At 37.1% G+C, this 20,063-nt stretch overlaps 1 protein-coding gene across 2 annotated transcripts in view; it reads left to right on the forward strand.

Moving 5' to 3' along the window:
• Positions 1-20,063, forward strand: part of RRM1 (ribonucleotide reductase catalytic subunit M1) — a 37,442-nt gene that overhangs the window by 915 nt on the left and 16,464 nt on the right. The window contains exons 2-8 of one of the 2 annotated variants that reach the window (XM_082749883.1): positions 6,501-6,589; positions 8,983-9,160; positions 10,608-10,708; positions 12,899-12,958; positions 14,049-14,088; positions 14,338-14,500; positions 18,684-18,825. In XM_082749883.1, coding sequence (XP_082606009.1) covers positions 6,501-6,589; positions 8,983-9,160; positions 10,608-10,708; positions 12,899-12,958; positions 14,049-14,088; positions 14,338-14,500; positions 18,684-18,825 — 773 coding nt within the window. The remainder of the gene's footprint in view (positions 1-6,500; positions 6,590-8,982; positions 9,161-10,607; positions 10,709-12,898; positions 12,959-14,048; positions 14,089-14,337; positions 14,501-18,683; positions 18,826-20,063) is intronic. The other variant, XM_082749884.1, reaches the window with a different exon arrangement.

A 20,063-nucleotide genomic window follows, 5' to 3' on the forward strand; every position in this document is an offset into this window, starting at 1 on the left:
AACAAAATCTTAAAAAAAAAAAAGAAAAAGAATACTACCTCCCTTTTATCGAGTAGTTACTGTGTGCACCGAGCATTTTCGGGGCAGTATTTATTAGCTCCGCTTCTCGGGTAAAGAATCTGAAGTGCAGAGAGGAGTGACTGACGCAAGGCCACCCTCGATGGTGCGGCCGGGTTTCGAACCCAAGGCTAACGTCGGAGTGTCCTGGAACACCCTGGGGCTGGTGACCTGTCCTAGGAAGTGGGTGGAGCCAGAAAGAAGGGACTTGTTCTTCAGTTTCCTGATCTCTTTTGTGGGGATGTGGGGTGAAAAAGAACAAATCTTAGCCACAGACATGCCTGGAATTTGCCCTTTGTGGGAGGTATGCGGCCAAGTTTGGGACTGGGGCTACTGATACCGAATCGGAGTAGGAAGGCCAGGACAACTTCCGACTGGATGGGGACTGACTGGGAAGAGCCAAGGACTCGGGTTCTTCCCCAGTAATTATTTCCCGTTAGACTTGCCGAGTTCCTCCTTTGTGCCAGATCTTTGCTTGTCAGTATGAAATTATAAGAGGAGATAGCCCCTGCCTTGGCAAAAGGTTTAATCAGATTGGAAAAACAAGAGCAAAACGTGTGTCTAGCAGAGAACTGTAAGCAGGTGGGAACAAAGTTTGACTTGAATCTGCTTGCCTCTGTTAAAACAAAGTTATTTCAGAATTGTAGGCACTTACTACTGATTGACTGACTGGTGGTTTCCTCCACTAGCCGGTTATCCATTAAGAAGATGCGGACTTTATGCCCACACTTAGCATCGGATTTGCCACAAACAGGAATTCAAAGAGTGAATGAGAAAAATTATTTAAAAATACAGGATTTAATGGATTCTCTGGGTAGGCAGGTGGTTGATTTGGTTTTGTCCAGGGAGTTTAATAAAAGCCAAGAGATAAAAGAAGTGGACAGTGATGGCCCTTCTTCCAGTTTTTAGTATCTTGAGAACATCATTCTCTGAATTTCCCTGTCCTCCATTTTAGTTGATGAGACCAAAAGACCAGAATACACAGTTCACTTCTATTGGTCTGTTCCGGTGAATGAAAGAAACATCTGGTTTTTTAGAGCTTTAGAAAAAGGTATGGAAGGATGAAGATTCCCTTTTGATAAGTCTGTAACAAATATGAATTGAAAACTTGTGAACTTAAATTCCTGGAGTAGGTAACACACCTGTGTTGTGTTTTTAACCTTAGGGTCTACTTTGAAATACTGTAGTTTAAAAAGTACTACCTACAACAAGCTCTAAAAGGTGGAGCTTATTTTGTTTCTTACTCCTTCAGAGAACATAATTTGATCCAGATGATTCTCAGCTAGATTCTGCTCGTGTAGCATTCAGCAGAGCTTGTTAATTTACACAGTTATAATTGAGTTTATTTTATTTTTGAACAAAATTTTTGAAGATTTTATTTACGTATTTCAGGCAGAGTGTGAGAGAGCACGAGGCAGGTGGTTGTTGGGTGGGGCAGAGGGAGAGAGAGAAGCATACTGTTTGCTGAGCAGGGAGCCTGGAGTGGAGCTCAGTCCCAGGACCCTGGATCATGACTTGAGCCAAAGGCAGACACTTAACTGAGTGAACCACCCAGGTGCCCCTTATTTTTTATTTTTAATGTGCTCGGGGTTTTTCTTTTTCTCTCTTATTTTTGGCTTACCAATAAATAGCAGACTAGCTTCTGTCATTTTTGTTAATTTTAATGTAATTATCCAGGAGGGCAGCTGGCAGTCAACCTAACTTGTGTAGTAGCCCTCTTCCACTTATTCAGGGTTTTGCTTTCCACGGTTCCAGTTACTCCAACAACTGTGTTCTGGAAGCCGATGATCCTCTCGAGTACTGTCAGATCAGTAGTAGCCTAAGTGTACATCAGAGGGCCTACATCTTTCACCTCACTTCATGTCATCACAGGCAATTTATCATCTCACATCATTACAAGAAGGGTGAATACAATACCACAAGATAGTTTGAGAGAAAGACCACATTCACAAAACTTTCATTGTAGTATACAGTTATAATAGTTCTATTTTATTACTGGTTTTTGTTGTTTATCTCTCTCTTTTTTTTTTAAAGATTTTATTTGTTTATTTGACAGAAATCACAAGCAGGCAGAGAGGCAGACAGAGAGAGAGGAGGAAGCAGGCTCCCTGCCCAGCAGAGAGCCCGATGGGGGGGGAGGGGCTGATCCCAGAACCCTGGGATCATGACCTGAGCCAAAGGCAGAAGCTTTAACCCACTGAGCCACCCAGGCGCCCCTATTGTTTATCTCTTAATGTGCCTAATTTATAAATTAAACTTTATCATAGGTATGTATATATAGGAAAAACAGTATATATAGGGTTTGGTACTTTTCTGTGATTTCAGGCACACATTCTGTGATTTCAGTCTTGGAATGTATCCCCTGCTGCTAAGGGAGTACTACTGTACTTACTGAATGTGCTTATATCTTGCTAAGGATTCTGGGGGAAATAATAGAGGAAGAAAGCAGCTTCATCTTCAGAGATCTTATGATTATTAGGGACATAGGAATAATCCACATGAAAATTGTTAGGTAACAGAAGGAAATAGTAGATGAGTTTTTCTCTTGCTGTCTTCAGATATTTTTCCTAATGGGAGAGTATTGTATTGCTCAAGGAGATTAAGGTTAAAGAATTAAAGTTGAGAACCATTGCAATAAACGCAGTGTAGCTGAGTTTTAAAGTGTGCTTTGTAATATAGTATATGGTTTTCAAACCTTTGGGTTGCAATCTACAGTAAGAATTACATTTTACATCATGACTGAGAACACACTAGTGTATGTGTGTGTGTGTACCAGTTTTCATAAAATGAAATTAACATTTCCAAATAATTCCTTTTAAAGCACCAATGTGTACTCTGGTAATCTCTCTTCTAAATCTGTTCTCTAGCCCTTCCTCTTTTTTCCCTTACTCCCTCCCTACTTCCTAATCACCTCTACAGCCCACTGTATTATCTTACAAATCTGTGTGGATGTTCTGCTGGCACTGAGAAACAGTGGTGAGGAAGCAGACCTGCGTCCTGTTTTCAAGGATCTTAATAATCAATTGCAAAAGATAGACACATCAGAAAACTTAATATAATAAAATACGATAAATACCCTGGTAGGTAAAGTAAAGGCTGTAGGAGCCCATTCGTTCAGTTATTCAGAAAGTGTTTTTTTAGTATTACTTTGTGCCAGGAACTGTTTTAGGTACTGGAGATTACAGCCATGAACAAAACAAGCTAAATCCCTTTTCTCATGGAGTTTACATTCTTGTGTGGGTGAGAGTGGTAAGTATACATAAGAAACAGGCAAACGTAGGAATCAGTTAATTTCCAGATAGTCATTAGGGAGATCATGACAAGTAAACCCATAATAGAGGTGATGGAGAAGGTAATCTTGAATTAGATTGTCAGGGAAAGCTCTCAGGTGTTAGCATTTGCCCTAAGCTCTGAATAATATTAGGAGCCAGCTATGTGAAGATCTGTGGGCTGAGCCTTCCAGGTAGAAGGGATTGAAAGTTTATACCTTGTAGAAGAGGCACATCCTTGGTCTTACGGTACTAGCAATCTTGCTGAAGAGAGAATTAGAGAAGATAGTTTATTTTATTTTATTTTTAAAAAGATTTTATTTATTTGTTTATTTGAGAGAGAATGAGAGAAAGAGCATGAGAAGGGGGAGGGTCAGAGGGAAAAGCAGACTCTCCCCTGAGCAGGAAACCCAATGCAGAACTCATCCTGGGACTTCAGAATCATGACCCGAGCTAAAGGTAGCCGCCTAACCAACTGAGCCACCCAGGCGCCCCTGGAGAAGACAGTTCATAATCAAGAGGAAATCAGACAATTAGTATTCTAGAAGATTTCAGAAGAGGAAGAGGTCACTGTGAGTAAGTGTTCGGGGCAGGTCTCGTGGATGTGGTGAGAGTTGAAGATTAAGTAGGAGTTAGATGTATGGAAAGGTGGGAAGAGGGACTTGTAGGCATAGTAAGGTACAGGTATTGATGTGAGTATGGGACTGGGAGGCCCTGTTCGGACTTAATGATGTTTCACTGGGAACAGGTGAAGAGGTGGTAGGGGGCCAAATTAAGGAAGACTTTGCTTGAGAGAAGAGGATAATGTAGGCAGTGAGAAACAAGGATTAATGATGTGATAAAGTTAGCATCTAGGGGTTGCAAAGTTGACTAAGTGGAATGATAGGCTAGAGAATGGTCCTTTAGACCATTAGTCTGCCTCCCTTTCCTGTGCGAGTTAAATCAATTGCTATTGTACTTTTTGTCAGTTACCTGGTTAACTTGGCAGCTACAGAAATCTGTTTGCTAATATTGCCTTGTGGTCACCTGTCTGCTTAGTTAGCCAGCTGGTAGAGCACTAACGGCCTAGTTCCAGTGAGGGCCAGTAGATTTACTCTGTTGCAGAATTAAATCCTGCATATGTCAGTCTGGTCAGAATAGGAGATCACAATGGTGATCAGAAAGAGAAGGGCTGTCATTCAGTGCACGAGAGCCCGAGGTGTTTTATTTCGTGATAGTTTTGTTGATGACAGGTTAGTAGTGCTTACTGTTGATTTATTCTTCAGCCAGCCACTGAGCTAAGTTTCAACATACAGACATGAATGAGAAGGCCAAGTGTAAACATATATTTAATAAGTTGTCCTTTAGTTACTAGTTAAAAAGGATGGGAGGGGCAAAGAGATAAATTAACATTTATTGAGTGTCTCTTGTGTATCTCAGATAACTGTGATCATTGTTTTCCCAATAAGAGCAACTATTTTCTTTTTAAGATTTTAATTATTTATTTAATAGATCACAAGTAGGCAGAGGCAGACAGAGAGAGGGGGGAAGCAGGCTCCCCGCTGAGCAGAGAGCCCCATGCGGGGCTCTATCTCAGGACCCTGAGATCATGACCCGAGCTGAAGGCAGAGGCTTTAACCCACTGAACCACCCAGGTGCCCCAGGATCCTGATATCTTGGTCCTATCTTGTCTCACCTCAGTCTGTGTGCTCACTGGGGAGTCTTGGGATTTTCTCTCTCTGTCCCTCCCCCAACTCATGCTTTCTCTATCTAAAATAAATAAATAAGATCTTAAAAAAACGAAGAACTTCTTTACATGGTGTGAAGTATATTCAAAATCGTTTGTTACCTTAGAAGGGTATGTAAGCCAAATTTATCATGAAGGTGTTAGAATGGAAACAGGCTTTATTTTTTATTTATTTTTTTAAAGATTTTATTTATATTTGAGAAAGTGAGTAAGAGAACGAGAAGAGCAGGAGCACACGTGGGGGGAGGGGCAGAGGGAGAAGCAGACTCCCCACTAAGCAGGGACCCTGATGCGGGATTCGATCCCAGAACCCTGGGATCATGTCCTAAGCAGAAGGCAGGCGCTTAACCAAAGGCAGGCTTAGCTACCCAGGCATCCCTGGAGACCGGTTTTAAATCATTTAACATTTTGTAAATATTTGAGTTCCTGCTATGGGCTAGTCCTTGGTCCTTGGTCTGGGTGCTGGGGAATATATTGGTAAATAAAACATCAAAAACTTTTTCCTTCTGGAAGCTATATTCTCGTGGATGAGTGGAGAAACTCACACAGTAAACAAATACATAAGTAAAATATATAGTGTGTCAGATGATACTAAGTGCTATAGAGAAAAATAAAGCATAGAATGAGAATGGGGATAAGAAGAGCACACCTGTGTTTGGGGAATTGCAGTTTAAAATAGGGTGATCAAGGGAGCCTTACTGAGAAGATGACATTGACCAAAGACCTAAAAAAGTGTAGATGGTCATGAATCCAGGGTTGCCAGGGTAGAGGAAACAAGGAACAGTGGGAAAGCAAAAGTTGAAATTGGGGAAGGGGCACATAGGACAGGTTGTGTAGGGTTCTATGGACTGTTAGAATGATTTTGACTTTAATTCTGAAGGAGATGATAAACCACTGTTAAGGACTTTTGAAGGGGATAATGACATGATTTTGACTTAAGTTTTAAAGAATAATTCTGGCTGCTGGGTGGGACAAAGGAAGAAACATCATTTAGGATGTTATTGTGAGAATCCAGCTGATTTATATATAATGTAAGGGAAGAAGGGAAGACTTTGTGTATAGAATCCCTACTTTTTGAAGATAAAACAATAATTTCTTGGGGCGCCTGGATGGCTCAGTGGGTTAAGCCTCTGCCTTCGGCTTGGGTTGTGATCTTGGGGTCCTGGGATTGAGCCCTACGTTGGGCTCTCTGCTCAGCGGGGAGCCTGCTTCTTCCTCTGTCACTCTGCCTGCCTCTCTGCCTACTTGTGATCTCTCTCTGTCAAATAAATAAATAAAATCTTTAAAAAAAAATAATTTCTTGATGAGTGTTGGGATCTGAATCTTTTATCTGTGAAAAAGCATCTCATGTTTGTCAATTTTTAAAGTTCATGTGTTGATTACCTCCGATTCTTTGATGTTGCTGTCTTAATGAGTGCTAATATGAATTGCATGGTTTGATTCTTCAGATGGCCGCCAAGAGCGGGTTATGTTCGACAAAATTACATCTCGAATCCAGAAGCTATGTTATGGACTTAATATGGATTTTGTTGATCCTGTAAGTAAATATGGTTTATATTTAAACCTTGCTTCCTATGATTCTTTCTACTGGTCCCTTATCTTTTATCATTTACTTGATAAATATTTTGGTTTGGTATTTTGGTTATGGCCTTGGATAAAAATATGAATTCATTGCTGAAAACTTATATTCTAAAATAAAACAAAATAAAACTTAGTTTCTAACTTTTGGTCCTGTGAGTTCTTTTCAGAGAATTATCAGAGTGAACAAAGAGAAAAACTTAACATTAACATTTCATATTAGAGACTTCCTTGGGTGAATTGTTTTATTCATAAGTGGAAAAGCCTATAGAAAAGCTTGTTTTGGAGTTGTGGTCGTTTGTATAGGAGCTAGTTTGAAATTTGCTTTTTTTTTTTTTTTAATAATGTATCTAATCTTTTTTTTTTTTTTTTTAAGATTTTTACTTTTTTATTTGACGGAGAGAGACAGCGAGAAAGGGAACAGAAGCAGGGGGAGTGGGAAAGGGAGAAGCAGGCTTCCTGCTGAGCACGGAGCCCAGTGTCATCCCAGGACCTGAGCTGAAGTCAGCCGCCCAATGACTGAGCCACCCAGGCACCCTGAAATTTGCTTTTTTGTTATTTATGTAGAAATACATTTAAGTAATAGAAAGTAGATTTCATGGACAACATTTAAATTAAAGAGAATGCTTCATAAGCAAGTTATTCTGCTTTTCTCATTATTTTTTATAACTCCTTACTCTAGACCCTCATCATCTCTAATCTGGACTGCTGTGGCCTCTAAAGTGTCTTCCTCTAATCTTGCCCTGTTCAGGTGCATCTTACACATTATTTCCAAAATGATCTTTGAAATGGAGTCTCTAAGAACCCTTTTTCCAAAGCCATCTGTATTGCCCCAGCTTTATTTAGGTATTTTATCTGTATTGCTGTGGCATTAATGCTGGCCTCCAAGCATTAATCACATGATATGGAAATTAATTATATATCTCTGTTCTCACCTAGAATCAAGGGTGGGCTCTTATTCTTGTGATCTGCAGTGCTTGCCAAGTATGTAATTAGACACTTGATAAATATTGAATTGACTAAAATGTTCAAAAGAAAATAATTTTAAATGACTTTAAAATATGCTTATCATAAATTCTCTTTTATATTTGGGAATATAATATTATAAATAAATTATAAATAAGTATTTTGAAATATAAATAAAATATATTTTATATTTAGGAATTCTAAACAATAATTAGAATAGTAGAATGTTAGAGTTGTAATGTATCTGAGCGATCATCCTAATTCATCCTCCTGTTTTAGAAATAAGAAAGGTTCAAAGAGAGGGGGAGTGACTTATACAAGTGACTTGTTATTTTATCCTGAGTTCTGATTACTGGCCATGTAGTGCCAGAAACTATTCAGAAGACTTCATTATTCTTTTGCTGGACGTAACTTACCTCTTGGATCTGAGAAGAAAGTGATCAGGAGCTTGGTATTATGTATAATAAAGTAGAATGGATTATAAACTAGTAATACACACACACACAGACTTTTTTGAAGGGGACATACTTTGGTCATCTGGGAAGTGCATCAATTTTCTGTTGAATTAAGGTGTCTTAAAGATTCAGTAAACACCCAAGAATTTGTTTTTCTAAAAAATGTATGGTAATAACTTGTGCTTCGTGTGTTTTAAAAAGGAGAACCTCTTACAATATGGTCTTGAAAACAGTGACTGCAGTGAGGTTGAATAGGATGTAGAGCAGGGGTCATAGTAACTGTAGTAACATAGTAACTGGCAAGTCCCAGTATCCTGAGCCTCAGTTTCTCACATGAAGAGGTGATAGTAATAATTAATAATACCCATCTTAACTTAGTGCTGTGGAATGTCAGAGAAGATGGTGAAAATCGAGCTACTTTGTAATTTGTGAGGTGCTAAGAAAAGAGTAGTCACTAACTGATTTACACCTTCATCTCCTTTAATTGGAATGATTAAAGTTTGATTCATTTGCTTTCTCATACTTGTCCTTAAGTAGGATTGGGGGAAAATGGGTAAGTATGTAGCTTGAACCCCAACCACAGAGGCACAAGTTGAATGAAAGATGAGGAGATACTTATAAAATCACTGGTTTGTTTTCAGCTGTTTTCTGGTGAGACCATTACTCTTTCTAAAAGCTGTCCTTGGGTTTTCTGTTTGTTTGGTGCTGCCTCTTCATGGCAAATGTAGTGTGGCTTTTCTAATGGCTTTGTTGGTTTGTTGGTTTACTTGGTTTACTAAGTTTGCCATAGTCCAACATTCTGAAAGATAATTTTTCAGAAAAGGAAAATTTTTTTTTTCCATAATAAATTTTATTGTTTTCTTCATTGCTCTTTTAAGGAGGCTAATGGTTCTTGGGGAAGCTCAAGTAGTTCTTGGTTTTGTTTTAATAGGCTCAGATCACCATGAAAGTAATCCAAGGCTTATATAGTGGGGTCACCACTGTGGAACTAGATACTTTGGCTGCTGAGACGGCTGCAACCTTGACGACCAAGCACCCTGACTATGCCATCCTGGCAGCAAGGATTGCTGTCTCCAACTTGCACAAAGAAACAAAGAAAGTATTCAGTGGTGAGTCTGAAGGAAAAAGTTAGAATTCTCAGAAAATGTATAAGGCTCCTCAAATGAAACCTTAAATGTCAAAAGAAAAGTTGCATCTTATTTTAAAAATGTGCAAATTAGTGGCAGAGAAGGGACTGGAACTTTCTGGTTCTCCATGCTGCTGACCTGCTGTTTGAGAGTCATTGGGTCCTTTTCTTTACCCTTCTCCCTCTCTCTTTAAAAAGATTTTACTTATTTATTTGACAGAGAGAGTGAGAACAAATGGGGGAGCAGCAGGGAGAGGGAGAAGCAGGCTCCTCACTGAGGAGGAAGTCCCATGTAGGGCTAGATCCCAGGACCCTGGGATCACGACCTGAGCCGAAGGCAGAGGCTTAACAGACTGAACCACCCAGGTGCCCCTCCCCCCTTCTTTTTAAAGCCTGTCTTTAGGTGGTTGGTGGTGGTGTGCTTGAAAAAATTAGTAATATTGGGGCGCCTGGGTGGCTCAGTGGGTTAAGCCTCTGCCTTCGGCTCAGGTCATGATCTCAGGGTCCTGGGATCGAGCCCCGCATCAGGCTCTCTTCTCAGCAGAGAGCCTGCTTCCTCCTCTCTCTCTGCTTGCCTCTCTGCCTACTTGTGATCTCTCTCTCTCTGTCAATAAATAAAAAATATTAAAAAAAAAATTAGTAATATTTATTGACAAGTTCTTGGTTGAACAAAATATCCTTTGTCGCCATTGGCAAGCACTTTATTGCATCATTCCCATTTTACAGTTCTGGGAATGTGGACAAAGGAAGGTTAAATAATTTGTTCTGTATGTAACAAGTGATAGATGAAAAGTCAATTGGTAGACCCAAGATAGAAATCTTTTGGCTGTCAATTCCAGATCTTTATGTGGAGCTCAAATGTTATATCAACCTCTTCATTAGATTTATTGTAGATACATTAGTTACCCCAGAATTGATCTATGGGTTCAAGACAATCCAATCAAAATGCCAGCATTATGTGTGCCTAAGTAAGTTTTATATGTAAATGCAGAGGGCCACACTCTGCTATGATGTCTTGAAGAAGAGCAAAAAGACAGGGCTTATTAACTGTTTATAGAAATGAAATGCTTGGGGTGATAGATTATGAATTTAAAGTTGAGTTTCTATTCTGTTGGGATAAAAAAAAATTGAGAGGAGGTAATAACTTCTGTTGTTCTTTATTTTCAACCAATAATTCTCAATGGTTTGGTGATCAGAATCACCAGGGAATCTTCTTCCAATTACAAAAACCTATGTTTATGCTAACTCTGGGAGATTGTTTCCCTAATTGAGGCATTATTATGTGTTTATTCAACATGTATATGGTTATTGAGCACTTTCTGTGTTAGGCACTGAGGGACATTGGCATGAGAAAAAGGGTTTTAGACTATTACCGGAGGATTGAATTTGTTAAGTGATTTTGACATTTATTTATTTAAAAAATTTTTTAGATGTGATGGAAGATCTCTACAATTATATAAATCCACATAATGGCAGACACTCTCCCATGGTGGCCAAGTCAACACTGGATATTGTTTTGGCCAATAAAGATGTATGTATAATGCTCTTCTGGTGAAAACTTTTTTTAGATTCTTTTTTTTTTTTTTAAACACATTTAAAAAAACTTAAACACTACAGATAGTGTAGGTAAAAAGTTATTTTCTCTCCTCTGAATTTTACTTTTCCTTTCTAGGGCAAGAATGTTTCATCATTTTTAAATATATTTTTCTAGAGCTATTCTATAATATGTGTGTGTTTGTATATGTATACATATATATTTTTCCTTTTAGTGATAGTGTACTATGCATACTGTTCTTGCTAATACTTTTTTCACCTATAGGTTTATCTTAGAGGTGATTCTATATCAACATTTATGAATTTACCCTATTCTTTCTTTATTTATTTGACAGATAGATCCCATGTAGGCAGAGATGCAGGCAGAGAGAGGGGGTAAGCAGATTCCCCGCTGAACCGAGAGCCTGATGCCAGGCTCGATCCTAGGACCCTGAGATCATGACCTGAGCTGAAGGCAGAGGCTTTAATCCATTGAGCCACCCAGGCGTCCCTACCATATTCTTTCTAACAGCTGCAAGGTCTTCCATTTTATAGATGTCTTGTCGTTGTACGTATATGTAAGAATTGTTAGTGATGAATATTTGTTTTCCATTTTTTGTTGCAGTGAATATCCACGTATGGTAGGAGTTTTGCTCATAGATGAGTATATCAATAAGATAAATCCCTTCAGTGAAGTTCGCCAAAGAATATATACATTCAAAAATTTTGTTAAAAAAAAAAAATTAGTAGACATTGCCAAACTGATTCCCAGCATAAAATCTTGAGAGATCTTGCCAGCAACTTAAAAATTATCCACTTGTATTTTAACCCCTTTCTTTCTTTCTTTTTTTTTTTTTTTTAAGATTTTTATTTATTTGACACACAGAGAGAGAAATCACAAGTAGGCAGAGAGGCAGGCAGAGAGAGAGGAAGAAGCAGGCTCCCAGCTGAGCAGAGAGCCCGATGCGGGAGTCGATTCCAGGACCCTGAGATCATGACCTGAGCCGAAGGCAGAGGCTTAACCCACTGAGCCACCCAGGCGCCCTTTAACCCCTTTCTTAACTAGATCCCACAGGAGAGAAAGGGAAAGATGTATAGATCTTGCCAACCTTTTGTACATGGGTTTATTTACCACCGATATTTGTACAGATTAGAAACCAGTTTTAACCTTGGGTAATACAATGATTAGTCAACTGTCTTTCAAAATATGTATCTGATGTTAAAGAGACTGAGAGAAAATTGAGTTGTGTGTTGTTCATAATGTGTGTTGTATAATCTGGAAGACAGGTAAACAAAAATAAAGAACAGCAGCAAAAACCTGTATTTGTAAATTAAATACTGATAAATATTTCAGTTCCCCATTATTTGTGCTAGGCACCTACCTCCTTTTGGCAACAAAGACACTCTTAAAAGTTTAAGAGAAAAGGAAAGGTTTCATAGAGATTTTTCTAGGCCTTGGCCATGGATCATTATGTAGAAACACTGTTAGTATTTTGAAAAATAATACTAACTCCATTTTTTTCTATCCAGAATGATTATTTGTACCTGATTCCTTTTGTTTTCCTTTGAACAGCTTTATAGCCAAGAAAAATTCTGTAACAATGACCAATTCTGCTATAAATTTCATTGTTACACACTAGTTTGTTTAAAACTGGTTAAATTTTTTTTGAAGAGCCTTTGAATTAATGTAATCCTACCTTCTGTCATTGTAATCATATATATTGTTATGTGTAGTTTAAAATGGGCTAATTTTAAGATAAAAAATATGTATTAGTAAATATGTGATACCAATACCTTTAGGTTAATAGGTGGTCTAAAAACATGTTCAAGGATGATAATATGGTCCCTCTTGTGCTCATGTCTTTCCTTTTTTAATTAGAGGTGCACTGTAAATATAACGGGGAAAGTTTGGAAAATCATATTAATATTTTTACTTATATACAGTTTACGTGTACTCTTCTAGTCTTTTAATACACATTTTTAAATGTAAGTAAGGTATTCATTTGATAAACTATTTTATTTTCCTTAATGTTAGTTATAAATTTCTAGTCCACTATACTTAGTGTTATCTCTTGTATTCTGTGTCAATTTTAGTTCTGGAGTCAGGGCTAAAAGATACCAGATTTTGTGAAAATAAGTCTAATTATCTTAATTATAAGGTTTTTTTTTTCTTCTTTACCTCTTTTAGCGCTTGAACTCTGCCATTATCTATGACCGAGATTTCTCTTACAACTACTTCGGATTTAAGGTAAATAATGGGTTTTAACAAGTGGAAATTCCTCCTTAAATCAGGAAATACAGGTTTTTGTTTATGTTTTAGTAATATAATTATAAAGGCAGTAAGTTTTGGGAGTCAGAATGGACCTGGGGTGCAGATTAGGTTAGGGTGGTGGTGGTTGTTTGAATTAAGGAAAGATAGCTATCCATTTGCAGTTTTTGAATTCCAAATACTTGTGGATTACTTGAGTTATGTAGATACTTTGCTAGAATTATTCCCTATTATTCTATTTATATAACAACTATTTATTGAATCCCTACTATGTGCAAAGTGCTTTTTTAAGTACTTTTGTGTTGATAAACAGTATTGTGTAGTGATCAAGAACATGTGTTGTTGTAGACCATCCAGATTCAAATCTCTGTTCTATTTCTTATTAGCAAGTTACTTAATCTCTGCTTCATTTTCCTAATCTTAGAATGGGGATAATAATAATAAAATTTCAACAACTAATTCTCTTGAGAATTAAATGTGTGTGTTTGTGTGTGTGTGTGTGTGTGTGTGTGTGTAGCTTACATCAGTGCCCAGCCTTAGAACAGCACTTTGTAAGTGTTAATCATAAAGATGATGATGATGATGATGATGAATACCAGAACTTCTGCAATTAACATTATACATATTAATATAGAGCTGGCTTTTTCCGGGATTTTCTTGTAGTCTTTTCCAAAAAAACAGCCAACTGATAATGTTCCAGACTGAAGCCAGTTAAGAGTAAATATGCTGTTCTTTTCATTTAAAATATAAAAACGGAAAATATTTAAATAGATTGCCTTGGAGTGCCTGGGTGGCTCAGTCAGTTAAGAGTCTGCCTTTGAAGGCTCAGGTCAGATCCCAGGGTCCTCCAATGTGGGGCGGGCTTCCTGCTCAGCGGGGAGCCTGCTTCTCCCTCTCCCTTTGTCCATTACCTCCCTGCTCGGTCTGGTTCTATCTTGTGTGCGCATTCTCTCTCTGTTTCTCAAATAAATAAAATTAATAAAATAGATTGCATTATTGTGAAAGATATATCTCTTGTGTCTTTAAAAACTGTGCTCTGGAAGTATTTTGGTTGCTTTGGTTTTTCTAGACGCTGGAGCGATCCTATTTGTTGAAGATCAATGGGAAAGGTGAGAAATGAACGTGTTTGTTATATTTTCTATTGATTACATTGAATATAGAGCTCTGAGCTATTAGCCTTGATATTTCTATTTAAACACTAACATTTTTAACTTTAGGTTTGGCTTTTGAATAATTGCTGGTGCTTATTGGTAGAAAGTTTTTTAAATTGTCTTCTGGTGTTCTTTTTTGACTCAGGTACGTGTCTCAGTTTAGTTTTTCTGACATGTCCCATCATTTGAAACTCCTTTTGTTTTTAGTGGCAGAAAGACCACAACATATGTTGATGAGGGTGTCTGTGGGGATTCATGAAGAAGATATTGATGCTGCTATTGAAACATATAACCTTCTTTCTGAGAGGTGGTTTACCCATGCCTCTCCCACTCTCTTCAATGCTGGTACCAACCGCCCACAGCTTTCTAGGTATGTGTCATCTGTGGTCATTTTTAATGTTCCAAGATGGTTTTGATTGGGGAAATAAAGCTCCACCTGAAGAAACAAGGCACTTAATCACATAAAAGTTAATTTAATGAACATTGAATCACTCCTGCTCTAATCAAGTGAATTTTACATCCTAGAAAGATCTCCTGCAGTGTGGTAAATGAATTGGAGAGACAAACACAGATAATGAAATTTTTTAAAGTTGACTGTGATGATGTTGGCACAACTCTCCGAATATACTAAAAGCCATCCCTTATACACTTTAAGTGTAGAATTGTATGGTATATGAAATATATCTCAATAACATTGTTTTGAAAACAAATACCAAAACTAATTTTGGGACTCTTAATAGTCTGTACAAGAGATTGTGGTAGTTTGGATTAGGGAAGTGAAGTAGAGATTGAGAGAGTAGACAGATTCAGGGATATTTAGGAGGTAAAATTGACAATTTGGTGACGTTTTAGATGTGGGGCAAAGTTGGTTCCTGAGTTTATGGGTAGAATAACAGAATTAATGGTGATGCCGTTTTCTGAAAAAGGGAACACTGAAACAGAATCCAGTAATATGATTTAAAAAAAATACCTCTTAGCAACATTAGTATATTGAGGAATTCAAGGATATGCTAACATCAAAAGCTGCATTAATGTAATCCATTGCACTAACACTTTATACCATCAAATATTCTTTTATAATTAAAAAAAATAATACAGAAAATTACTTTCTTAATTTGGGTAAGAGATATCCACTAAAAACTTAGGTCTGTTACCTCTGTTTTCAGCACTATAGTGGAGGCTTGAGCTGGCATTGTAAGATAAGAAAAAAGTAGATTGTAAATGAGGGAATAAAACTGTAGTGATTAACAGATGGTATGGTTTTTACATAGGAAATTCAAGAGCATCTACACATAAATTATTAGAATTAAAAAGGTTTCAGCAAAGTATCTGGATATAAGTTCAGTATGAATTAAGGAGATCTCTACTTTAGCTGTTAGAAGATTAAATTTTAAGATATATCATTTATGATACTGGAAGGTACCCAGGAATAAATGCAATAAAAGATGTGGAAGGCTTTTAAAGAGAAAATTCTAAAACATAATTGAAGGACATTAAGAAACAAATGGAGAGTGATTTTATATCATAAATAGATTTGATAATATAAAGATGTCAGTTTTTCTTAAGTTATGGATCCAGTCAAAATGTCAAATGTGCTCATTCCAAAATTTATGCTGGAGAGCAAAGGCTAAGAATAATTTCCTAGGCTTTTCAGAGATACCAGTTCTAATCCCTGGAACCTGTAAATGTTAATTTATAAGGAAAAATGGTCTTTGAAAGTATGATTAAAAAAGATCTCGACCTAGGGAGGTTTTCCTGAATTACCCAGGTGGGCCTTAAATCCAGTCAGAAGTATCCTTATAAGAGAGAGGCTGAGGGAGTAAGATACATACAGAAGAGAAGAGGCAAGATAGAGATGGAAGCAGAAATGGGAGTGATGTGGCTACAAGCAGAGGAACCGCTGGAAGCTGGAAGAGGCAGGGAATCTCTTTTTCCCTAGAGCCTCTGGAGGGAGTGTTCTTGACTCTGGCCTCGTGAAACTTACGTTGAACTTCTGGCCTCTGGAACTATGAGATAATAAGTTTCTGTTCTAAGCCATCAAGTTGGTGGTAACATGTTAGAGCAGCTGTAGGAAACTGATGTAAATTGTAATAGCAAGTTTTAAAGAATAAGCCCTACCAGGTTTCAAGACTACCATAATGCCATGGTAAATAGGACAGTGTGATATTGGGACGCCTGGGTGGCTCAGTTGGTTAAATGGCTGCCTTCGGCTCAGGTCATGATCCAGTGTCCCGAGATCAAGTCCCACATCGGGCTCCTTGCTCGGCAGGGAGCCTGCTTCTCCCTCTGCCCGCCACTCTGCCTGTGCTCGCTCACTCTCTCTCCCTCCCTCTCTGACAAATAAATAAATAAAATCTTAAAAAAAAAAAAGAAAAGAAAAAAAGACAATGTGGTATTTACTCTGATAAATACAAATAAACCAGTGGAGTATAACAGAGAGCCTGGGAAGAGATTCAGGCTTATATGGGAAGGTATCATTGCAATTCATTGGGGGAAATGGTGCTAGGGAAATTGGTTATCTTATGGAAGGAATGGTAATTACCTTTCCCTTTTTCATTCCATATACAGAAACATGTTCAAGAAAGAAAATCTAAATATGAAAGTAGGAACTTTTAGAAGAGCATTAGAGAAAATAGATAAATGTGTATTTTTCTCCTTACTTTTACTATGAATTTTAAATATTCAGAAAAGCTTAAAGAAAAGATAGTGAACACCCAATACTTACCTCTGCCTAGATTAAAAAATTGCTACCATTTTGCTATATATACACACATATATATTTTTTAATCTTTAAAATTAAAAAATATTCTTTTGTCTGAGTCATTTGAAAGTGAGCTATAGACGTAATGACTCTTAATATTTCAACCTACATCTTAATCGGATAATATGTATGATCTCAGTGGTAAAGGATTTCTTAAAATAGACAAAACAACATAAGGAAAAATTAACTACATTAAAATTAAAAACTGTGAACCAAAAACAAAGTGGAAAAACAAGTTTTAGACTGAGAGAAGATAGATATATTTTTAATTTATTTATTTGACAGAGAGAGAGAGATCACAAGTAGGCAGAGAGGCAGGCAGAGGGAGAGAGGAGGAAGCAGGCTCCCTGCTGAGCAGAGAGCCTGATGCAGGGCTTGATGCCAGGACCCCAAGATCATGACCTGAGCCAAATGCAGTGGCCCAACCCTCTGAGCCACCCAGGTGCCCCCAGACTGAGAGAAGATATTGGCAGTGTATATTAACTGTCAAGGGATTGTGTCAAGACAAAACTAAATAGGAACATGGGCAAAGGATATAAAGAAATAATTCACAGAAGAAACTTGACTGGTGAATAAACATGTGAGTTTAGTAATTAGGAAAATGGAAGTTAACATATTGAGATGTTTCATATTTATCAGACTGATAAAAATTAAAAGGCTGATAATAACAAATCTGGCCAAGAATATAGAACACAGGGTCTCATACATTGCTAGGTGAGTATACTTACCCATCCACTTCGGAGAATCTTTAGTAAAGTGGAACACACACATGTCTTTTGACCCAGGAATTCCTCTGCTGGGTTTGTATTCTACAGAAATCCTTCAACCTAAGCACCAGGAGATATGTTTAAGATTTTCTACAGCAACATTGTTTAGAATACCAAACAAATTGGAAATAACCCAAATGTCCATCGACAGGCAAATAGACAAATATATTGATATACTCATAAAGTGCAACAATTTATAGCAATGAGAGTAAGCTAGTGAGAGTGACAACAGTAGGAAAGGATCTCTAACACAGTATTAAGTTAAAAGCAAGTTGCAGAAGGACAAATAAATGTGTAACCAGAAATTTAAAAATGATAAAAAAAAAAAAAGGTAGAAATGCATGGATATTGTATGGGATTCTAATTCACTATATCTGTAGTGTCTGTTTTCTTGAAGTAGATGAAAAATACGAAGTATGTCATATTATCTTTCTGAATAGAATCCATTTGAGTGGGTGTAGATTCAAGATAGTGAAGGGATCATCGGTAGAATAAGTTTCCTGAGGTAGGGAGCAGAATAAGTTCCAAATCACAAGTTAGGGGAGCTGTCTTCGAAAAGGCTATAAAGGAGCTAAATTTTGGAGGGCCTTTCAATGAATTGTTTGACCATGGGATAGATGTTTCTTATTCCATAAATGTTTAATTTTACTTGGCTTAGTAGTAGGTTGGAAAGACCTATTAGTTATGTATGCTTAGGAATTTGCATGAGAAAATGTGATAAAGCACATCTGCAGTCTGATGAACATGTAAATTAATATTTTAGATTTTATTATAAAACTTCCTTCTAGGCCTAGCATCTGGGATAGGCAGCGAGATATTTTTAAAATAATATGATTTATTGATGTGTCTTGTATCATATCCAGTAAAAATTTTTTTTTTTTTTTTTTTTCCTAAAATACCTAGAAATTTTTTAAACCTTAGATCTTTTATTTGTCCAACTTACTGTTTTGGGGGTGTATAGTCAATGTTGTTTCTCTGTTTTGTTTCATTTCCTTGCTGAGTTGTGACTTTTTCTTCCCCCATAGCTGTTTCCTTCTGAGTATGAAGGATGATAGTATTGAAGGCATTTATGACACTCTAAAGCAGTGTGCATTGATTTCCAAGTCTGCTGGGGGAATTGGTGTTGCTGTGAGTTGTATTCGAGCTACTGGCAGCTACATTGCTGGGGTAAGCTTCTGTTTTGTGACTAAAAAATTGTAGGCTAGAGGGATTCAGGTTGAGAGGGCATATGCAAGGGCTTGGGAGACCTGGCTCCCGGATAAGTTCTAGCCGGCTTTTTGACATGGAGGGAGTCATTTCACTACTTCTAGGTTCTGGTTTAGATTAGATGATCTGTAGGATTTTTTTTAGGTCAGATTTTGGAATTCAGATTTGTCTTCGCAATAATAATAGCACAGCTATCATTTATTGAGTGTTTACTATATGCTAAGTCTGTTATAAAAGCTTTACCTGAGTTACTCATTTAATTCTTACTACAATGGTAGGAGATAGACACATGGCAGGAACTTCACTCCTTATAATAACTATGTGAATATAGGCAATATTGGCTTCATTTTACAAGTGAGAAAACTGAGTCATAGATAATTAAGTTACTTCTAGAGATTAGTCACTTAATATGTGAGAGAGCCAGGATTCATGCTTTAAACATTGGCACCTTGTGATGTAAGTTTAGTCTTTTGCTAGTTCACTATTCATTGAGAGTCAAAATAAGAATGTTGGGTAAGACCTGGATTTAAATTCTATCTCTACTGCTTACCAGTAATGGAGGCTAGCATAAGTTATTTTACATCTCTGAGTTTGTTTCCTCACCAATATGTGAAGGAAATATCTAACCCTACCAATAAAGTTAGAGAGTCTAGAAGGAAATTACTGTATTATGTAGTGTTTTGGAGCACTTACACATAATAGTAGAGTGAGCTGTTTATTTATTTTTCTAATCTGTTTAAAGGCTTGCTTTGGAGTTAGAAGGATTATTTTTAAATAATTTGATGTGGTATCCTAGTTTTAGAAGTCTATATTTTCTTATCTTTATTCTAGATTCTATTTTATTGTTGAGAATCTCCATTTATCTTTATTGTCCTCATTTATCCATTGTATATAATTCTTACTGTAAGTTTCCTTGAATTCTTTAGGGAAAAAGACACTGTGGTAATGTTTTTACTCTACCCAAAATAGATCTATATAAATGTCCATTAGAAGGTGGGAAATTTAAATTTACCTACCCTGATTTCAGATTCTTTTGACTTGTAATGTTATATTTCATTGTAAATAAGAGATGTAACAACAACAATACAGCAATAATTAGAGAAAACCAACATTTTGTTTATTTTATATTGGGTATTCTGTTTGCAAAGCAAAAGGAGAGATGGAGAACAGATGAGACTATACAGATATGAAGAGAGTAA

Source organism: Mustela nivalis, assembly GCF_964662115.1.
Source record: "Mustela nivalis genome assembly, chromosome: 9".
NCBI classification, from domain to species: domain Eukaryota; kingdom Metazoa; phylum Chordata; class Mammalia; order Carnivora; family Mustelidae; genus Mustela; species Mustela nivalis.